Source organism: Eulemur rufifrons, chromosome 29 (assembly GCF_041146395.1).
Source record: "Eulemur rufifrons isolate Redbay chromosome 29, OSU_ERuf_1, whole genome shotgun sequence".
Taxonomy (NCBI): Eukaryota; Metazoa; Chordata; class Mammalia; order Primates; family Lemuridae; genus Eulemur; species Eulemur rufifrons.
In genome coordinates, this window is record NC_091011.1 from 83,166,023 (window position 1) to 83,189,085 (window position 23,063).

General features: G+C 36.4%; 1 protein-coding gene across 1 annotated transcript in view; it reads left to right on the forward strand.

The window, feature by feature from the left end:
• EXOC4 (exocyst complex component 4) overlaps window positions 1-23,063 on the forward strand; it is a 738,581-nt gene that overhangs the window by 185,831 nt on the left and 529,687 nt on the right. The window contains exons 8-9 of the mRNA XM_069462610.1: window positions 13,525-13,670; window positions 18,165-18,253. Coding sequence (XP_069318711.1) covers window positions 13,525-13,670; window positions 18,165-18,253 — 235 coding nt within the window. The remainder of the gene's footprint in view (window positions 1-13,524; window positions 13,671-18,164; window positions 18,254-23,063) is intronic.

The window sequence follows — 23,063 nt, forward strand, 5'->3', positions numbered from 1 at the left end:
TAAATTAAATTAGTAATTAAAAGTTTTCCTGCCCATACACAAGTCGCACAAATGTTCTAGCAAACATTTAGAAATGCAATAATACCAATCCTTTGCAAACTCTTTCAGAAAATAGAGATGAGGAAACACTTTCCAGTGCATCCTAATAGGCAAATATTACCCTAATAACAAAGCCAAAAATATCACAGGAAACTATGAAGCAATATCCCTCACAAACATAGAAGTAGCAGTCTTGAACAAAGTATTAGCAAATTGGATCAACATATAAACTGCATTATGTATTATGATTAATTGGGATTTATTAAAAATCAATTAATATACTGTATTTTTTCCTTATTTTTATTTTTTACATGTTTTCTAATAGTCTAACTTTTTTTTCTTTGAGACAGAGTCTCACTCCATTGCCCTGAGTAGAGTGCATGGTGGCAGCCTAGCACACATCAACCTCAAACTCCTGGGCTCAAACTTTGGTCTCAGCTTCCCGAGTACCTGGGACTACAGGCGCACACCACAACGCCTGGCTAATTTTTATATTTTTAATAGAGACAGGATCTTGTTCTTGCTCAGGCTGGTCTCAAACTCCTGAGCTCAAGCAATCTTTCCACCCTGGGCTCCCAGAGTGCTAGGATTACAGGTTTGAGCCACTGCACCCAGCCAATGTACTGTATTAATGGAATAAAGGACCAAACCCACATAATCATCTCAATAGATACAGAAAAGCACTTGAATCCTATTGATTATTTTTTTTAAAAAAGGAACTTTCTCAACCTGATCAAAAGCATCTGTGAAAAGCATAATGAAGAAACTTTTTGAGGTGATAGAAGTATTCTAATACGATTGTGGTGATGGTTACACACTCTGTACATTTATTAATACTTAAAAATTGTTGAACTGAACACTACAATGGGTGAATTTTATGAAACATAAATTGTACCTCATCAAAGCCATTTTAGAGCTATTATGGGATAGAATTAGATTGCAGATATTTGAAGATGTATGACTTTCAGAGTGCTGATAATTTTTTCATGAGCTTATAGACATACACTTAGCATTCCTAATACAAGTTAATTTATAAATTATGGAACTCTCATCAACACTATACCTCTTCATATTATGTATTTCAAAGTACACATGAATATGAATATTCGTGTGCTTCATAGGGGAATATATTTCAAACTAAACTTATTGTTCTACTAAACCTCTTCTTCCTATATTCCTGATTATTGTTCATGGAACCATAATTTTTTTTTTAGTTCCTCAACAATGCAGTCTTTTAGCCATTATTTTTATTTATTTACTTCTTTTTTTTTTTGCATAATGGTTATATTTTGTTCTTTTTTCCCCCCTCTGAATTGACTCTCAAATTTGTCCCTAACTCTCTAATTTGTCCCTAATAATCTCATTACCCCTACTTTAGTTTAAAATTTATTATTTTTTTTTCTTGAACTATCTTGGTTGACTTTCCCTTCTCCCTCTTCTCCCTTCATAGTATTTTCTTAATCATTTATTTTTGCCCCCAGTCTGTTGCCTTCCAGCTTATTACTTTATATGCTGCCAGATTAATTTGCATAGAGTATAATTATCACCATTTCATTCACCTATTTAAAATCTTGTTTTGCCTCCTCATTTTGCATTTGACTCCAATTCACGAGCTTGATGTTAAAGGTCCTTCAAAGTTTGTCAGTGTACCACCTTTCCAGGCTTGACTCTCATTTTTCAGTTTTATATCACCTGAAATATTTGTTTGCTGAAGATGCCTTAAATTTCCACAGTATTATTTCTTTGCTTTTTCTGTTCTGCCATTTTTTTTCTTTTGGCTTTCACACATTCTGAGAGTCTGTTTATGTCCTTCTATAGTGCCGTGATCTTGAAGCCTTTTTCCATTGCCTAATTAATTAGGAGCAATTGTGCCCTCCTCTAAATATTTGTAGCCATTTCTTTATCCTATGGTTTACCACTTACTCCTTTGTATTGTAATTGTGCATATGTGACTCTATTAGTAGGTAAGCGCATTGAAGGAAAGATTTATTTTTTTCACTCCTGTTTTTTATCCAGTACAATACCTTGCATATTTTATGTGTTAAACAAATATATATTTAAATTAAAGTGAATGATAATATTCTTTTAGAAGCTGATAAAATAGGGTTTTCTTTACTAAGAGCTATTTTGGTGGGATAAAGGAAAAAAAGGCAAAATGTGAGCTCTTTGATCTCGGCTTTGCTGGTAGGTGCTTGATAAAAGACCAAAAATACATAAATACATGCATACTCTTGGTTTGTCTTGGTTTGTTTTACTCTGAGCTCTAAAGTAATGAACTATCAACAAGACTATACTAATAGTGGTTTTAATTATACAATTGCCATTGACAATGAGCATAATTAAGCAGACAGCCATTCCATTTTCAAAATGACTGTTTATTTTTCTTTTGGTTTCCTTACTGCAGAATGTTTTAGTCCTTATAAAATGGGGAAATTAGATTGCTGTATTGAAAAAAATAACTTTTTCTGTTATTAACATTCCATTCACTAGTAACCCGATGGGGAGAACCTGATAATTTTTAGTAATTTTAAATGGAGGTCTTATTTTTAAAATATTGCTCTATTGTTTCTGTCTCTTTGTTGTAATATTTCAAGAATCAAGATGATAATTTGAGGGGTAGATTACAATGATTTTGCCTCTCACGCTTCTCTGAATTTCTTTCTAGACATTCTCCATATCCTAAGATTGTACTTCCTGCTTGGGCTCTCTCTGCCCTTGCTCTGTGAAAATTGGGAGGCGCCCTCTGGGGGAGAACCAGAAGAACCTACTGTGTTTCCTTTCTTTTTCCAGAGATTGTAGTTGCCAGTTTCTGCATAATTTGGTTCCTCTCCAGGGCATTCACATTCTTATTTTATTATATTTTTTTCAACTTTTACAATTATTAGCATGAAGGCTCATCCAATGAAAGCTGCTTTGCTGTGATTGGAACACAAACTCTTGGGCATCTGCATTTTAAAAGAGCAAATTATTGAAAATTATGGTATTTAATATAGGCACATTCAAAATATTGCCTAATGGAAGTCTTAGTTCATGTTGGGAGCTCAAGGTGATTTTTTTCACCTTATTATTCCTCCTGTCATAAGAAGCAGTCTAGTTCTCAGATTAATCAAGGAGGACCAATACAGCTTTGATGTAAATCACTGAATATGTGAAGTCAGTAGTCAAGAGAATTGGATTCGTAGTTTTATGTTAATAAATTGACATCTGTGCAAACCACTACTCCTGTTTTTATGAGATACCAGTATTCTGCAAAAACAGTATTTGTGATATAAATGTCAGTAGATGCATATTAGTATATATTCATCTATCTATAGGTATCTTAGTGAAGGAACAAAAAACCATTTAAGCTATCATAAAGAAAAAATAAAGAAAATATAGTAGAGGCTAGAGAGATATTTTATAGAACTGAAGGGTAGAAAATCTAAGAACTTACCAGCAACTGGATTTGAGACCTGTAAAACTGTGGAAAATATTTAAAGGTTGCAGCCTTTAAATCTCTCTCCTGTGGGTCTCCTATTTCTCTCTGTAGTTATCTAGTAATTTTTTTTTTTTTTTAGGAGATGGGGTCTTGTTGTATTAGTCAGGCTGGACTTGTGTGATTACAGTTCACTGTAGCTTCGAACTCCTGGGCTCAAGCAGTCCTCCTGCCTCACTCTCCTGAGTAGCTGGGACTACAGGCATACACATGCCTGTAATTAGCCACGCCTGGCTAATTTTTAAATTTTTTGTAGAGATGGGCCTTACCATGTTGTCCAGGCTGGTCTCTAACTTCTGGCCTCATGTGATCCTCCTGCCTTGGCCTCCCAAAACACACAGGTTGCAGGTGTGAGCCACTGTACCTGGCCTAGTTCTTTATTCTCTTTCTACAGATTGGCTTTCTTTGATTTTCCATCCACATTGTAAAAGGTGGTTGCCCCAAAGAATTTACATCTCCTCATTTACATTGACCCATAGAGTCAATGTAAGCACATTCCTAGGAAAGAGAATCTAGTTAATTGGGGATTGGCTGTCTCCCTGGTGGACAGCCCTGCCATGGCTGAGAGGGTGGGATCACAGGGTATTATATAAGCATGGCTATTAGAGTCCATTATATAGTTGGGGAACAGTTATTAGATGAGGAAAGCTTTTTGTAAGTTAGGAAGTTACCTGAAAGGGATCTACAACATTAAGTACCTAGGGGGATCTGGGTTTTTGAATGAGAAGTTACTTGGAGAAGTGGAGAAGCTGACGACAGGAGATGTGTTTATTCTAAGCCTATAAATCTCGTATTTATTTTTAGAAAACTGCATGTATAATCACAAGCAGTCACAGGCAGTATGTTAAATAAAGAAGATTAAATGGTAAACGTGGAATTCATTCAGAATGTTGTTACCAATGTTATGTAAGTTATAAATCTCAAAATTTTGGTGCTAATTTTAACATTATGAGATTTCTAATTGGCATCTTAGCAACTGCTAATCAACTATAATAGCAGAAGAGAAGCCTCACTACCCTAATTTGTATGTTCTTTAATGCATTATATAATCTTTGCTTTGACCACAGAGCCATCCAACATATTAGGTTCTCAAAAAATGTAGTGAATCATGATGTCACTGGGATATATAGATTTTCAGGTACTTTCAACTGTGTTTTCATGTTTCTTGTCTTCAGTTTTACAGATTAATGCCTTTTAAGTTAAAACACCCATACATTTTGACTTTTATTTTTGAACTCTTAATCAGTAAGAAATAGAAATTCTTGGCCGGGCGTGGTGGCTCACGCCTGTAATCCTAGCACTCTGGGAGGCCGAGGTGGGCGGATCGTTTGAGCTCAGGAGTTCGAGACCAGCCTGAGCAAGAGCGAGACCCCATCTCTACTAAAAATAGAAAGAAATTATATGGACAGCTAAAAATATATATAGAAAAAATTAGCCGGGCATGGTGGTGCATGCCTGTAGTCCCAGCTATTCGGGAGGCTGAGACAGGAGGATCCCTTGAGCTCAGGAGTTTGAGGTTGCTGTGAGCTAGGCTGACGCCACGGCACTCACTCTAGCCTGGGCAACAGAGTGAGACTCTGTCTCAAAAAAAAAAAAAAAAAAAAAAAAAGAAATAGAAATTCATAGTATTTAAAAATAGAGAAGAAATTCATGCCTAAGGTATGAAGGAATTTAGAGTGAGCATGATGTGGAATTATCTTCTGCAGATTTTTTTATGGACAGGATCTATTAGATATCATATGTAATACCCTTTGCCCCAGAATTCCAATCTTGGGTGATTTTCCTTAGGCAAAATACAGCCAGTAAAACTTGGTTCCTTTTATAAAAATGAAAAGTTTTACTCATAGGTGTGTGCCTAGAATATTTATGTACAACTTAGAAGACATACATTATCCACCATAATGTGGAATCATGAAGATACTATTAATAGTACTACTAATATAAAGTTATATTTTAATACCAGGCCTCTGATGTTTGCGTCATAACTTTGTAGTAGAAGATTTAGCCTAATTCAAACAAATTTCAGGCAGCTTAGAAATAGGAGCTTTTTTGTTCTTTGAGATATTTAAAAATCACTTTTATCAATGTGAGTGTCAAAATAAAACTTTACCTGATTTTAAAGCAGTATTTCCAACTGTTGTTGAATGCTATTAGGCCAAAGAGGGAAACACAATGAAACAAACAAACACAAATCATAACTGTTTAGCCTATGGTTAAAATCACATGTATACCTTTATTTTTATTATAGATTTTTGTATTGAAGACTCATTTACAGGGTTTATTCTACTTTGGAAGGAATATAACATTTGCATATAATAACATATAAGGCTTCTTACACGTTTTTTAAAAATTCCTCAATTCAGTATATTTTTAAAAAATTTACTGATATGTTGCATGACTTTGTAGTGCAAGTAAAGAAATATAATGCCTTAAGGGCCATATAAATTGGGGATAGTTAGGCATCTTTTTATTAAATAAAAACTAATAGTGTCAGGCAGCTTTTGATGAATACTTATTGAATGAAGTGGAAAATGGATGTTTTAGTAGTTCAGAAAAGGGGACGTTGGCTTAGACTGGCTTGAGAAGGATGAGAAAACATTGGAACTGTTTTTGGAAGGGTTTATTGGAATTTATTTAGGAGAGAGGGTAATCTAGATTAGGTATTCCAGAAATGAGAAGGCCCAGGCATATTCAGGGAAGAGTTAAGTAGGTGATTTTGATTGGAGTGTTTGGTTCATGTTGGAGAAACTAAGATATGACTGGAAACATATATTGAAGTCAGATTATTATAGACAATGACATGAGTGACCTTAGGATGATATCTGCAGTGTTTTAGGACTGTCACTCTGTTGATGATATATGGGAAGGACTGGAAGAGTAAGAGGTGAGAGGCAGAAAAGAATGAGGAAAACTGGATGAGTTGAACTAAGTTGGTGGCTGTCAAAATGGACAGAAAAGGGCCAACTAATAGAGAGTTGATGAGGAGTCATTAATGAACTTGGGGACTAACTCCTTTATGGACACAGAGCAAAAGGGAATGTACCAACAGATGGTTCCGGAGTTTTAAATCTGAAGATAAGTGGAAATAAGACAAGCAAACAGAAAGAAGACAGAAGGGATTACTGGTTTCTAGAAGATGATTTGGGTTTCAGAACAGTTGATATTATCAGTGAAATATGTGAATATGTCATGCATGGCAGTCACAGATGTAGAACTGGAGTTTGGGGGAGAAATCAGGAAACAACTACATCATGGTAAAGGGAACAATAGATGGGAAGGCCACTTTTTGAAGTTTGAGATCTGAATATAAAAGGGAAATAAGACTGTAGAAAAAACATAAAGATGAAAGCAAGATTTTTGCTGAGAAGGTAGGTATGTGTTTGTAGTGGATAGGAATGGACTTAGTGCTGAGAGGTAATAATTGAGGAGACTTTACTGATGAAGAGGAAAAGAACAGTAAATTAAAATACCTGGGTTTTGAAGATGCTGGTTAGTTATGCCCTGGTCAGTCAATATTTTATTGTACAAGGCCAGTCTTTTAATTCTAAGACTAAGTACCTCAGAAAAATTATTTGTATTAGTGTATTTCCATGCTTTGGTAGAAACATCTCTTTGTCATGTTGGTGTTAAATGTGAAACATGAATGAGGCAGTGCATTTGTAGGTGTATTTCTATGTTACATCAATTTGAAATTCTTCTCTGGTTTACCAGCCTTCTTTTGATCATGGATTGCTGAAAATCTTATTAGCAGCAGTGCCAAATCTATAATATAATTGACTCTCTCAGTTGCGTTGTTACTAGAGATCCAATCAATATGCTTCCTGACCGTTGGGTAGTTTGGGTGATGTATTAACAGAGATAGTATTTGTCGTTACAATGCTTCACCAGCATGCTAAATAATATTCCAGTATCCTCATAAATAAATAAAAAATATTGACCAGTTTAACATGTTTTACACTTTCTGCAATCTTTATCCTATATAACATGAAATAAATAAAGTCTGTTTACTGCCACATAAAGGCCCATTTGTATTGGCAGTCTGTATGCTCTTAGTGGGAGTAGGGTGTCATGGTTAAGAGCATACACATTGGAGTCAATTAAACCTGGTTGAAATCCTACTCTGTTATTCTGTAATTATAAGATCTTAGGTCAATTTCTTAATACCACTAATTCCATTTCTTCTAAAATGTAGATAGGAACTCTGACATCATAGATTTGAGGTTCAAGTAACATCTGATATTTTAAAAATTTCTGATACTTAATAAGTACTGAGTAATGTGTATGTGCTTACAAAAGAGACATAATTGCTTTAAAACCTACTTTGGGCTGTATCATGTACACAGGATGCTACATAAATATTCTTAGGTGACAATGCTTGATATCGTCCTTTAACCTTCATTAAATGAATTAATGAATGAATGAGTAATTATATGGGACCCCGAGTCACTGAAAAGTTTCATGGGTAGATTTGGGTGAGTCATGGATAGATTTGCTGGCCTATCTGTGCTATACTACTTGGGTATTTTAAAATTTTATATGCGGTGAGTGATTATAGAAATGAGTTGATATGCTTTAGTCCTAGGTTAGATATTCTTAGGAACCTTGATGATTTCTGTTCCAGATATGCATTTTTTTTTTTTTCACAACAGTGGGAACTTTTTAGAATACTGGTATTAGAAATAAATAGTAGGACAGCTGATTCTATCCCAGGCTTCAATGTCTGTGGCTCTAAAGTGGATTGATTTTAAGTTTTTTGAAATTGTTATATAATTGTACATATTTTGGGGGTACTTGTGATATTTTGATACATGTATATTATGTGTAATGATCAAATCAGTGTGATTGGAATATATACCACCTCAAACATTTTATCTTTTCATTGTGTTGGGAGCAATATAATTCTGTTCTAGCTATTTTGAAATGTACAATAAGTTATTGTTAACTATAATTTTCCTACTATACTATTGAATACTAGAATTTTTTGTACCTATTAACCAATTTCTCTTATTCCCCCAACTTCCCTTCTCAGCCTCTGGTAACCATCAATTTACTCTCTCCCTCTGTGAGATCTACTACTGTAGCTCCCACATATGAGTGAAAACATGTGATATTTGTCCTGTGCCTGGCTTATTTCACTTAACATAATGACCTCCAGTTCCGTCCATGTTGCTGCAGATGACAAGATTTCATTCACTTCTGTGGCTGAATACTACTCCATTGTGTATATGTACCACATTTTCTTTGTCCATTCATCTGTTGATGCACACTTAGGTTATTCCATATTTTGGCTATTTTGAACAGTGCTGCAACAAACATAGGAGTGCAGATATCTTTGATATCCTGATTTCCTTTCTTTTGGATATATACCCAACAGTAGGATTGCTGAATCACATTTTTGTTCAATTTTTAGTTTTTTGAGAAAACTCCATACTGTTTTCCATAATGGCTGTGCTAATTTACATTCCTGCCAACAGTGTGCATGTGTTCCCCTTTCTCTGCATCCTCACCAGCATTTGTGTTTTTTTGTCTTTTTGGTAATAGCCATTTTAACTGGGGTGAGATGATATTTCAATATGGTTTTGATTTGTGTTTCCCTAGTGATTAATGATGTTGAGCATTTTTTCATGTACCTGTTGGCCATTTGTATGTCTTCTTTTGGGAAATGTTTATTAAGGTCTTTTGCCCATTTTTTTACTGAAATCATTTGTTCTTTTGCCATCAAGTTGTTTGAGTTTCTTATATAATCTGGTTATTAATTCCTTGTTGGATGGATAGTTTGCAAATATTTTTTTTCCATTGTGTAGATTGTTTCTTTCCTTTGTTGATTGTTTCCTTATCGATGCACAAGCTTTTTAGCTTGATGTGATTTTGTTTGTCTATATCTGCTTTAGTTGCCTGTGCTTTTGAGGTGTTACCCCCAAAAATCCTTGCCCAGACTGAGTTCTGTAGCATTTCCCCAATGTTTATTTTGAGTAGTTTTATAGTTTCAGGTTTTACATTTAAGTCTTTTTAATTTATTTTGATTTGATTTTCATATATGGAGAGAGGTAAGGGTATAGAGTTTCATTCTTCTATATATGGATATCCAGTTTTCCCAGCACCATTTATTAAAGTGTGTTTCCTCAATGTATGGTCTTGGCGTTTTTGTTGAAAATGAATTGTCTGTAAGAGTGTTGATTTATTTCTGGGTTTTATATTCTGTTCCATTGGTCTATGTGTCTACTTTTATGTCAGTACCATATGGTTTTATTTACTATAGCTTTGTAGTATAATTTGAAATTAGGTATTTTGATGCCTCCAGCTTTGTTCTTTTTGCTCAGAATCACTTTGGCTATTCAAATTCTTTTGTGGTTGCATATGAATTTGAGGATTGTTTTTTCTATTTCTGTGAAGAATGTCACTGGTATTTTTGTAGTAATTGCACTGAATCTGTAGATTGCTTTGGGTAGCGTAGACATTTTAACAATATTCTTCCAATTCTTAAATATGGGATATCTTTCCACTTTTTTGTGCTTTCATCAGTGTTTTATAGTTTTCCTTGTAGAGATCGTTTGCTTCTTTGGTGAAATTTATTCCTAAGCATTTTATTTATTTATTCATTTATTTTATTTTTGTAGTTATTGTCGATAGGGTTGCTTTCTTGATTTCTTTTTCAGTTTGATGGTTGTTATCATATAGAAACACTACTGATTTTTTATGTTAATTTTGTATCCTGCAACTTTACTGAATTTGTTTATCAGTTCTAAGAGATTTTTGGTGGAGTCTAGGTTTTTCTAAAGATAAGATCCTGTCATCTGCAAACAAGGATAATTTGACTTCTTCCTTTTTAGTTTGGGTGCGCTTTATTTCTTTTTCTTGCCTAATTACTTTGGCTAGGACTTCCGGTACTATGTTGAATAAAAGGGGTAAAATGAGCATCCTTGTCTTTTTCCAGATAATATTGGTAAGGCTTTCAATTTTTCCCCATTCAGTAGTATGATATTAGCTGTGGGCTTTTCATATATGGCCTTTATCATGTTGATATATTTTTCTTCTGTACCAATTTATTATAAGTTTTCCTTATGAAATGTTGAATTTATCAAATGCTTTGTCGGCATCTGTTGAAATGATCATGTGGGTTTTGTCCTTGATTCTGTTGACATAATATATTTATCTATTAATGTATGTTGAACCATCCTTGCATCCCTGTGATGATTCCTGTTTGATTTTGGTGAATGATCTTATTAATGTGTTCTTGAATTTGGTTTGCTAGTATTTTGTTGAGGATTTTTCCATCTATGTTTATCAGTGATGTTGGCCTGTAGCTTTCTTATTTTGTTGTGTCCTTATCTGGTTTTGGTATTAGGTTAATGCTGGCCTCCTAGAATGTGTCTGAAAGTATACCTCCTCTTCAATTTTTTGAAATAGTTTGAGAAGGATGTTTGGTAGAATACATCAGGTCCCGGGATTTTCCTTGGTGAGAACCTTTTTCTTACTGCCCAGATCTTGCTACTTCTTAATGGTCTATTCAGGTTTTCTGTTTCTTGATGGTTCAATCTGATAGGTTGTATGTGTCTAGGAATTTATCCATTTTTTCTTGGTTTTCCAATTTATTGGTATATAGTTGTTTATGATAGTCCCTAGTGATCCTTTGTATTTCTGTGGTATCAGTTGTATTGTTTCTTTTTTGTCTCCGATTTTATTTGTTTGGGCCTTCTTTTTTTTTTTTTTTTCTTAGTCTAGCCAGAGGTTTGTCAATCTTGTTTATCTTTTCAAAACAACATTTTGTTTTGTTGCCATTTTATATTTTAAAATGTCAATTTCATTGATTTCTGCTCTTCATTATTTCTTTCTTTCTACTAATTTTGGGTTTGGTTTTTTTCTTGGTTTTGTTGTTTCTTTAGGTGCATCATTATGTTGTTATTTGAAGGCTTTTTTTTTTAAGATGTGTGCATTTATTCCTATAAACTTCCCTCTTAGTACTGCTTTTGCTTTATCCCATAGGTTCCAGTATGTTATGTTTCCATTTTTGTCACTTTCAGTAAGTTTTTTTATTTCCTTCAAAATGTCTTTATTGGCACACTGGCCATTCAGGAGCATAGTGTTTAATTTCCATGTATTTTTATAATTTCCAAGGTTCCTCTTGTTATTGTTTTCTAGTTTTATTCCATTGTGACTAGAAAAAAATATGTGATATGATTTTGACATTTTTAACTTGTTGAGACTTGTTTGGAGACCTAACATATGGTCTGTTTTGAGGAATGGCCCATGTACTGTTGAAAAGAATGTGTATCGTGGATGAAATATTCTGTAAATGTGTCTGTTAGGTCCATTCAATATAGATTATAGTTTAAGTCCAGTGTTTCTTCGTTCATTTTCTGCCTGGATGATATGTCTGATAAAAGTCAGGTGTTGAAGTCCCCTATTATTATTGTATTTCAGTCAATCTGTCCCTTTAGGTCTGTTAGTATTTGCTTTATATATTTTGGTGCACCAGTGTTGGCTGCATATATATTTACTATTGTTATAACTTCTTGTGAATTGACCCCTTTATTGTTATTTAATGACCTTCTTTGTCTTTTTTTTTTTTTCCTGTGTTTGACTTCTAGTCTTTTTTTGTCTTATGTAAGTATAGCTACTCCTCTTTTTTGGTTTCAATTTACATGGAATATAATTTTCTATGCCTTCACTTTAAGTCCGTGTGTGTCATAGGTGAAGTGAGTTTCTTGTATGGAACATAAGGTTGGTCTTGTTTTTTAATTCATAAGCTACTCTGTCTTTTAATTGAAGAATTTACAATCAATGTCAGTTGAATTTTAATTGAAGAATTTACAATCAATATCATCAGTAGGTAGGGATTTACTACTGCCATTATCTCTGATAGTGTGTTTTAATTTTTTAATTTGTTATTTTTATTTTTAGTGTATCTGTTGTAGATTTTTGCTGTGTGATTACCATGAGTTTGTTTTGTTTGTTTGTTTGTTTGTTTGTTTGTTTTGTCAGAGTTTCACTCTTGTTGCCTGGGCTAGCGTGCAGTGGCACAATCATAGCTCACTGCAACCTCAAACTCCTGGGCTCAAGTGATCCTCCTGCCTCAGCCTCCCAAATAGCTGGGACTACAGGCATGTGCTACTTGTGCCCCACTAATTATTCTATTTTTAGTAGAGATGGAACCTTGCTCTTGCTTAGGCTGGTGTCGAACTCCTGAGCTCAAGCAATTCTTCCACCTTGGCCTCCCAGAGAGCTAGGATTACAGGTGTGAGCCTGAACAGGTGCCTAGCCACCATGAGGCTTTAAATTGAATTGATTTTATAAGCAGGACCTGTTGGCAGTAGCTGATCACAAAAGCAGTTGCTATGTCTTGATTTGAAGCTCTCAAGTTTAATAGTGGCTGTGGAAATTCTTTGCAGGTCAGGACCTATTAGTTTCCTATGGCTTCTCTTCCTATCCCTGTCCTTGGCAGGTTTATTGGAGTGAGGGATAAGAGCATGGCCTCCCTGGTCAGTCTGCCAGGGATCACTTTGCAGCTCCTGAACCTCTCTAAGCCCCATTTCTTTACCTACAATCTGAGAATTTACCTACTAAAATTTTATGCTTTAAATGAGATAATACATCTAAAATGGGTTAGTGCCTTGCTTGCAGTATAATAAATACTCAGTAAATATTACAGCATTGCTACTAATGCTGCTGTAATTTAGAATAATGAGGACTAAATTATGCTAAAGAATATTACTGATTAATTCACTCAGCACAGTACCTGGCACATAGTAGATACTAGGTAAAAATGTTCCCTGTACCTCCATGTTCAAATTCTTATCACACCCTATTTCTCATGAGCAGGTTAACAAGTAGATGACCTTCTACTTATAATGAATCGTTCATCAGATCTCCAACTAGAAGAATAAATGACCAGTTTAATATACTTCAGAATATTAGGAGAGATTTTAGTATTAGATTTGCATGGTTTTAACATTGTTTTTCTGAATAGCACATTAAAATGTGTGTATTAAACTATTTATCTGGTTGTACAGATGCTGTTGACTGAGTACTTGGATATGAAAAATACTCGTACGTCCTCTGAACCATCAGCTCAACTGAGCTATGCCAGTACTGGACGAGAGTTTGCAGCCTTTTTTGCCAAGAAGAAACCTCAAAGGCCAAAAAATTCTCTTTTCAAGTAAGTATCACTCTGCTGGTAAGATAGCAGGTGTCAAGGACTGCTAGCTCCAAGTAGGATGACTTTCTACTGTATCGACAGCCATTACTTTGTCTAGCAGAATTAGATTTTAAGTAAGTAATAGAAAGTGAATACATGTTCAGTTTTGTTTACTTTTGTTTTCTGTAAGGTGAAATGGCTGTTTTGGAATATGGTTACTGGAATATCTTGAAATCTTAATAAAAATTTCTGGAACTTGTTTCTGGGGAGTTTTATATAAAATTAAGGGAAATGAAACTCTCTGGTTGTTTCTGGGGATTTTTATATGAAATGAAAGGAAATGAAATATGTCAGCTTTGAAAAAGCCCCAAGTGCCAAGAAACAACCTTTGTTAATAAAGTTATGCATATCTTCTGTGTCGAGCAGTATTGGGCTTTGTGTGGTTATATGTTTAATAAAGGAATAATCTGGAAATTTTTTTTTCTAATTACCAACTTAGTTAACCCCACTAGGCCATGTGCCCATAGTGTATATCTCTTGATAATAGCTAATAGTTATTAATATTGACAATAATAATGACAGCTACCATTGATTGAGTGCTTCCTACGTACTAGGCACCATTCTAGGTGAGTTTCTCAAAATAATCTCAATTAAACAATTTAATATGGATTATAGTAAATTTCAGCAGCAGTAGGAACTAACATTTACTGAATCCTTACTGTTAAGCCATTACATCATTCTCTTGAATTATGTCATTTACTTATTACAGCCTTATAGGCAAATTTCCTATTTTTAATCCTCTCATATACCTGAAAAAATTGAGATACCAGAGGGTAAGTAATTTATGTAATGTCACATAGCTAACAAGTGCTAGAAGCAGGATTTAAATCCTGGTGGTCTAACTCCAGACTTGTGTGTTCTTTTGAGAGGTTAATAGTTATTTAAGAAGTTGTGTCTGTAAATATAAGCACGTAAAGTGACTACAGAAGTATCATCCTTGCACAGTTGCAGTATCTTTTATTAGTTTACTTTTGAGATTTGTTTTTTATTTTGGATTCATAGTGTTTTAATAATTAAGGAAAGTTCCAAGAGTTCATTTATATTTTGGCCTAGTAGAGAGGAGATTTAGTGTGTCCTTGCCTGTAATGAAATCCATTGTGTTTACTGAATGCATTTCTTTTTAAAGTGTTTTATTCAGAGGCTAGATGCATTATCAGTTTAAATGCTTTAGGTTGCAAGTAACATAAAACTTCAAATAGAATAGATTGAACTGTAGGAAATTTATTATCTCACACAATAAAGACTAATATGGAGGTTCCCTTAATGTAGCACCCAGCTCTTTCCATCTCTTTGCCTGTCATCCTCAACACATCCGTAATGTTTTCTATTGTGATTATGCCCTAGTGGTTCCATTGGTTCCAGTCCAGTAAAGATGGTAATGCCATGGCAATAGCATGTGATTCTTCCTGTAAATCAATCTCTCTCTCTTTTTTTTTTTTTTTTTTTTAATATTTAGACTTAATTTTTTAGAGCAGTTTTAGGTGTACAGAAAAGTGGAACAGGAAGTACAGAGTGTTCCCTTCTACTCTCCCCTCGCCCTCCGTTTCCCCTATTAACGCCTTTTATTAGTGTGGTGTATTTGTTACAACTGATGAACCAATACTGAGATATCATTAACTAAAGTCCTTAGTTTACATGTAGAGTTTACTCTGTGTTGTACAGTTCAAGTATCCACTGTTACACGGCACACAGAATAGTTTCACTGCCTTAAACATTTGTGCTCCACGTATTCAGCCCTCCCCGCTCCCTAACCCTGACAACCACTGATCTTTTCATTGTCTACAAACTTTTGTCTTTTCCAGAATGTCATATAATCGGAGTCATCAGTATGTGGCGTTTTCAGACTGGCTGCTTTCACGTAGCAATGTGCATCTAAGATTCTTCCACGTCTTCACGTGGCTTGGTGGTTATTTCTTTGTATTGCTGAATGGCATTCCTTTTTGTGGATGTGCCACAGCTTGTTTATTCACTTGTTGAAGGATATCTTGGTTGCTTCCAACTTCTGGCGGTTATGAATAAAGCCTGCTATAAAAACTCACGTGCAGGTTATGTTGTAGACTAAGTTTTCCACTCATTTGGGTAAATATCTGGGAGCAAAATTGCTGGATCAGATAGTGAGATTATGTTTAGCTTTGTAAAACACTGTCAGACCATCATTCAAAATGGCTGTACCATTTTAAGTGTTTTTGAAATTAGTAATTAGTCATTCATTATCCATTTATTGACCTTTCCTACAAGTATCAAAGCTCCTCTGCAAGTTTCCAGCAGGTTCTAGGATTGGGTCTGATGCCCACTCCTAAACCAGTCGCTGGCATGGGGAAACAGACCACAGTGGTCGTCTTCAACCAGGCATGTTCATCTCTGCTGCTAGGCTTCCAGCTGAAGAGGGAGCCACTTTGTCTGAGCACATGGCTGGATGCCCACATGGAACCTGGGCTATGCCAGCAAGCAGGAAAGGTAGTGGAAGGACAAGGTGGCTGATAGAGGCAACCAGGACCACTTCAGAGCTGCCTAACCAGGCCTTTTTTTTTTTTTTGCTTCCCTCCCCTTCTCTTCCTTCCCCTTCGCCCCTCCGCACTTTCCCTTCCTAGCTCAACTTACCATTCTAAATCGGGATTTATTGCAGGAAGCAGGCTTCTGTGTTTTTAGAGTTCATGTTTGCAACCATCACCCCCGCTTTCAACCTCAGACCACATATACACTTTCAAACATTTAGCCAATGCATCTGAAGTCATGGTATTGAAAATAAAAATAAGTTGTTGGAAATGAACAAATTACCTTAAATAATTGTTACACATTTATTATTGTTGGGCAGTAGTAAAAACTCATCATCGATACACAATCAGGCAGTTATTACAGATTTGTCTGTTTCCAGTCTTGGTTCTGTCATTAATGAGCCATGTGTGCCTGGGCAGGTCTCCTGTCTTGGCAGGCTCGGTGCCTGGGGCTATAAAATAAGGAGGTGAGACGGAATATTCTCTAGTGCCTCTTTTATTGTAAAATTCTATCAATCTGTGACTTGTTGCAATCATAAAAAGAATTCCTGAGTAGCAAAAATACATCAAGTCGTAAAGGATTAAGATTTTGGTGAACTATAATCTGTTTTTATCTCATCTGTGAAGGACTTTATTACCCTCTTTAATTGCCCCTAGCCAAGGTTAATTAAGTATGTTTAAGTTCTCTCTTATTGTACAATGTGTGCCTCTCTATTCTTTGCTCAAGAGTTTATTTTTTTCCCTCGCCATCTCTGATCAATAGCTGTCAGCATGCTTTTGGAGGTCAGTGGCTTCTTTTCTGCACTTGACTGGCAGGTGGCACTTTTGAAGTACTGCACACTTTGCTTTCCTCCCAGCTGTTAGTGCCCTCTCAGTTCTTGGCAGGGTGCAGAGAGGGGATCAAGCAACCCAAATGTTTCCCTCGCAGACTGACATTCATCTTGGTATTCATCTTCCTTGTCAAGTAAAGGATAAAGAAGGCATAATTAAGAAAATGATGGTGCTCCTTTCTTGTTGCCAGAAACCTTTCCTATTATCACTGTTGCTCTTACTTATGTTGCTGCTTCTCCCTTAGTGGCAGTCTTTCTTAGAAGGATTCCTCCTTCTGTCAGCCTGTTATCCTGCCTTTGAACGTCTCAGGTTTGAAATGGAATCTCTTAGCACATCACAAGATTTATGATTTGATGTGGTCATAATTTTACCTGGTCTTTTTTTTTTACCTGCATGTTTCTCTTAAGACTGATTTGTCTTTGTTTTTTCTTTGTTGACATCATTGCTTTAGCTTTTAGAGACCTGTTCTTTATCATGAATCCATCCCCCATGTTTCTGATCTCTGCGACAGTTCCTGGGTAGGTGTGAACAAACATTTTGTAGTGTGGTATTTTTGAAAGTGCTTTATGTGCTAGGCAGCAGGTCAAAAAACAAGCAGCCATTTAGAAATGATATTATTTTTAGGACGTTTAGGGAGTGACCATAGACGCTTTGTTTCTTTGGTGTGGTTATTCAACAGCATTTCTAGTATGTCCTTTGTACTAGTCCTCTAACTGCGGAAGTTGGAAAGGTGAGAGTTCTGCTCTCAGGAGCCAGTATGTCTATGGTGGCAGTTGGCAGTCGCTGATGGTTTTGAGCTTTATAGGACACTCTTGTTGCTGCAAGTAGGGACGCTGGCAAAGGATGATGGTAGTCTGAAGGCAAAAGAAAGTTGGGGCAGATCATAATTGTAAATGGAGATAAGCAAAAGATCCAAATACTGTTGCAGAGGAGCATTAGCCAAGAACATTGTTCATAAATCAAGGTCTATGGCAGCTGTCCCTGGCTCTGTCATGGTATAGCCGAAATTTCTTGATCAGGGAACATCAGGGAGCATCACAGACCAGAGTGGAATACTTTTGGAATACACAGCTGGACACCACCTCTTTGTCTGACAGCTCACTGTTGTTTGCCTCGTGTTCCATCGCAGGTTCGAATCCTCCTCCCACGCCATCAGTATGAGCGCCTATTTGCGAGAACAGAGAAGGGAGCTCTATAGTCGGAGTGGAGAACTTCAAGGTGGGTGATTGGACTATTCCAGAAAAATTAATTTTCTGGAGGGATATCTGAAACATTTATTGCATGTGAGTTTGTGATCTGTATTCACAAGTTTGTTTCAAGGTAACAAAAATGTAATGACATGATTATCTGTTTCTTCTATCATTTCCCCGTATCTACTGCCAAACAGCTAAAACTCTTACTGCAGCCACAGGATTCATAGACCTGCTACCATTCATGTGGGAATTCAGAGCCAAAAGAGATGAGGCCAGGCTCTTCTTGCTTAGATAGCAGACCTGAGTGTAGTCACAGTCTAGGAGAATGCCAGTCTTCTGTGACTACCACTGTTACTTTAAATTGTTATTTTTCACACCATCCGGAATATGGCAGGAATACCTGAGATATGGAAAAAGGAAAATGCATCATTTAAAGCGGTGATTCCCAACTTTTTTGGCACCAAGGACTGGTATCATGGAAGACAATTTTTCCACGGACTGGGGGAGGGTGGGGCATGGTTTCGGGCTGATTCAAGTGTACTACATTTATCACATTTGCAGCCGCTCCCCAGCACTAGCATCACCACCTCCGCTCCACCTCAGATCATCAGGCATTAGGTTCTCATAAGGAGCATCAACCTAGATCCCTCACATGCACAGTTTACAGTAGGGTTCTCACTCGTATGAGACCCTAATGCTGCTGCTGGTCTGACAGGAGGTGGAGCTAAGAGGCTGATGTGAGCAATGGGGATTGGCTGTAAATACAGATGAAGCTTTGCTCTTTTCCCTGCAGCTCACCTCCTGCTGTGTGGCCTGGTTCCTAACAGTACTGGTCTGTGGTGGCCGGGGACCACAGATTTAAAGGGAAGAAGGATGCGTTTTCTAAATAGTGGTGTAATCAGCACAACTTTGATACATAGGATATTTGATACCCATGTCGTTACCAAAGAGTTGTAATCTGCAGAAGAAAATACCTAGAAAATAAATTATAATATAAATAAATAAAAAAATCAGACCAATGACATTTCCTTCTTTGACAAAAAGATGCTGATTGTGATAAATGTAATCAATCAAGAAAGATCTGTGAGGGCCTACTAAGTGTAAGACATCCTAGGTGTTGGAAGGGATGGAAGTTGGGTGCAAAGAAATATAAGGTAAAGCCTTAAGATCCGGTTATGAAAGTAAGGCACGTATGCACACACACACACACACACACGTCAATAACAATATCAGGAAGTAAATACAACTAAGTGGGTGGTATAGATAAAATTGCTAGAAGAGTGAAGAGAAGGCAGTGATTATTTAAATTATTTTAGAACTCGGGGGTTTCTCCATGAGGGATGGATATGAGCACTGTTACTGTCTTTGATGCATTGGGGTCACTTGGCGTATTTCACAGTGACTAGCCTCTGCAATTAAATGTCTAGTTTTAAGACTCATAGTTCTACATCAAAACATTACAAAGAAACCAGTAAGCCTTTCGGGATTTAAAAACTATTGCCTAGTCATTCCTACCTTCACTTTCATTATTAATCTATTAACCTGTCAATTTGTCTAAAGATCCTAATGCATTCTCTCAAATTTATATCAGTAATAGTTCCACAGCTCATATATGTGCCTACCAGAAGTAAAAGCCTAGAAGTATGTTTAGGGTATTAGGAAAAGGAGATTGGCTTACTAACATTTAATATTAAAGCATTATCATGTATTCTGGAAGACATGCAATGTGCATCTTGGACTCCTGATGTATAGGAGTTCAGAAAATGGTTAGAATTGGAACACATGAAGGAGTGACCCACTCTGTGGTCAGACAAGGAGTGAAGGAGATAGAAGGGTGACCGCCCACTCTAGCTGGCTGCTACCTCCTAGAAGAATAGGGTGGGCTGCAAAGTGTGGAAGGGGATAGGGAAACAGAACATACATTCTTGTAGGAGTTAGGATCACACTTGACCTGCTACATAGGGGTGTAGTAGGTTATCTAGGGCTAGAATATCTTCTATGCTCACAGTGTGCTAATTTTAATATCTCTTCAGATTTGGCTTAAAGAATAAAGTTGCCTCTATAATTTCTCTCCACCTATCTTCGAATATACATACGTTTCTGTAATGGTGACGAACCTTTTTTTTCCTTTTTAGATTGAATTCTGATTATTTTATTTTTTAAAAATGAATAAACATTATTTTTTAGAGCAGTGTTAAATTCACAGTGAAACTGAGTGGCAGGTACAAAAAGTTCTTTTATACCCATGTCCCCACACATGCACAACTTCCTCCGGTATCGACATCTTAGCACCGCAGTGCAGCCTTTCAGTTGGCACTTTAAGATGAAAAGGTAGGCCACATAATCAATAGGACAGCAGTACAACTTGTCACTCTCAAATTCAAGCATAATTAGTCAACAAGGGTAAATGACGAATAGTAGATTCTTTCTTTCTGTTAGACAGTAAGAGTAGTGGACACTCTGCTGTAGCCATGTGGACAATTTTCAGTTCCCCCTCAGTGGTCTGTGATGTCTTGAGAAGACAGTACAGTGTGGCAATGCAGGGTGGAGGGCTCTGGGCCCGGATTGCTTGCACTTCAAAATCTAACTCCCCACCACTAGCTTTGTAACTGTGGGCACGTTGCAAACCCTCTGTGCCTGTCTTTCCTTTTCTCTAAATGGGGATAAAAATACCAGACCCTACTCCATGAGGCTGTTGTGAAAGTTCGGTGAGTTAAGCTATGAATAGTGTTTTAAAAAGGATCTGACATATAGGGAATGTTATGCCTTTCTTTTTCTTCTTCAGTATTACAATTTCTACTACTGTACTGTGACTTCAGAGTTTTCCCACACATTCTGCTTGTCCTTTTGGTCATCTTTGTGTGGCTAAATCCTACTCAGCCTTCCAAGTTAAATTTAGTTGTCACATATTGTGATGAGCTTCCCTGCTGGTCCCACCTCTCCCCAACCTTCCTCTCTCTCTCTCTCTCTCTCTCTCCATCTGTCTCTCTCTCTCTCATATAATCTGGGGTTGTGGCCCCTGCTGTCTGTTACTACCATATCTTTAGTACTCTCTTTATGAATACTTTCCATACTGTATGGTAGATCCATGCTCACTTGAGTTTGCCACCAAACTATAAGCTCCATGGGTGCAATACTATTTTATTTCCTGTGCTTCGCACAGTGCCTGGGACAATAAATGTTTGATAAATACTGTTTGACTTGATGACAGAATGAATGAGGACACTTAAGATCTAAAGTAGCATAGAGATCACCATTGAGAAGTAGGAAGGGCCCTAAAAGGAGATGGAGCCACTGGCAGCCATTGTTAGCTATATAGGTTTCCACAGTTTTTAAGTTTAAGGCAAAGTAGAGGCTATACGTATGTGTTTGTTCTCTGCAGTTATAAGCTTTATTAAGTAGAAACGTTGCCCTTGAGCTGTCTGGCCCAGGACAAAACTGCTGTATGTAATTGAAAAACATTTTAAAATCTAACTAAGTCTAACTAACTAAAATCTAACTAAGTCTAACTAACTAAAATCTAACTAAATCTAACTAAGACAGAAAAATTTTATTCTGTGAGGATGGTAAATGGAGGAATCACTACAGTCTAGCTAGGAATTTTCCCATCCTTCAAAAAGTTAATTGAAATATGGGACTTTGAAGCACAAGTCTATTGCACTTACCAGTTTTCAGTGAGATCTGAGAAGTATCTCTGGTGGAGAAACAAGTAGCAGTTAGCAAACACATCATCTTCATAATAATCATTAAAAAATACTTCAGTTGAGGTGACACATCACACACTTGGTGAGAGAATGGATTAGCTGACCAGTTTTTGTAAAAGTTTGATGGTATTTCATTCAGAAGCAAAAGTTTCTCTGATGAACGCTTTTAATATTTCAGCAGGAAAAAAAGGGGAAAATCGTGCCCATCTTCCATTAAAAATGGCCATCTCTTTTAGTTATTCCATTAATCTGACTGGTCCAAGGACCGCAGTGCCATCTGCATTTCAGCTTATCCTTGGAAAGGCATAATTGAATGGTTCAGGCAAATCATAAGAGACTGGCGGAAGATTTTTGTCTCTTCTGTTAACACCACATAGCTGCAGGCTTTGCTTCCCAGTGGTTTGGTTCATAGGTCAACTTTTCCTTCTGTTGCAGGAGAGCGGCAAAGAAATCCACCTAGAAAGATCATCAAAGTAGTGTTAAAAAGCTCACATTTTACAAAAGTTGGTTCCTGCCAACGTTTTCAATTTATCATGCAATTAAAAATCATACTAAGTCTAACAACGCACAAGGGCATAAAAGAATGAAAAAAGATGAGATTTCATTGGTATTATCAACCCATCTCAATTGGCTCTAGCTGTTATGGTACAGATGGTTCATTATATAGTCTGCGTTGGCAATGGGGTTGAAGAGATGGGGGTGCCGCTTCAAAGCGCGTGAGATAACAGGTGGAAATCTAACTTGCATGCGTGTCTACGTTAATCATCGACTCCCTGTTGTTTTCAGCCTTTCTGCGGCTTCATTGTCCTGCTTAGATAGCAGCATCGCAGGTGAAGAAAGATGCAAGTTTTAATGAACATTTAGCTTGCTTATAGCTTCTCAGGTTTAATGAGTAATTCTTCAGGAGAATAAGATAATTGATGAACACATTATTCTGAAAGGTTAAAAAAAAAATCAAAAGATTGCCACTCATACCAAAATAAACTATCTCATTATCATTTCCTGATGTCTTCCGGCCTCCTGCCCCCCCTATATTATAATTATTCATCGCAATATTTAAAAAATTTTTCCTTATTATACTTTTCTTAATACATATCTGTCTTGCTTATTTGTTAACTTGTTTATTTTCTA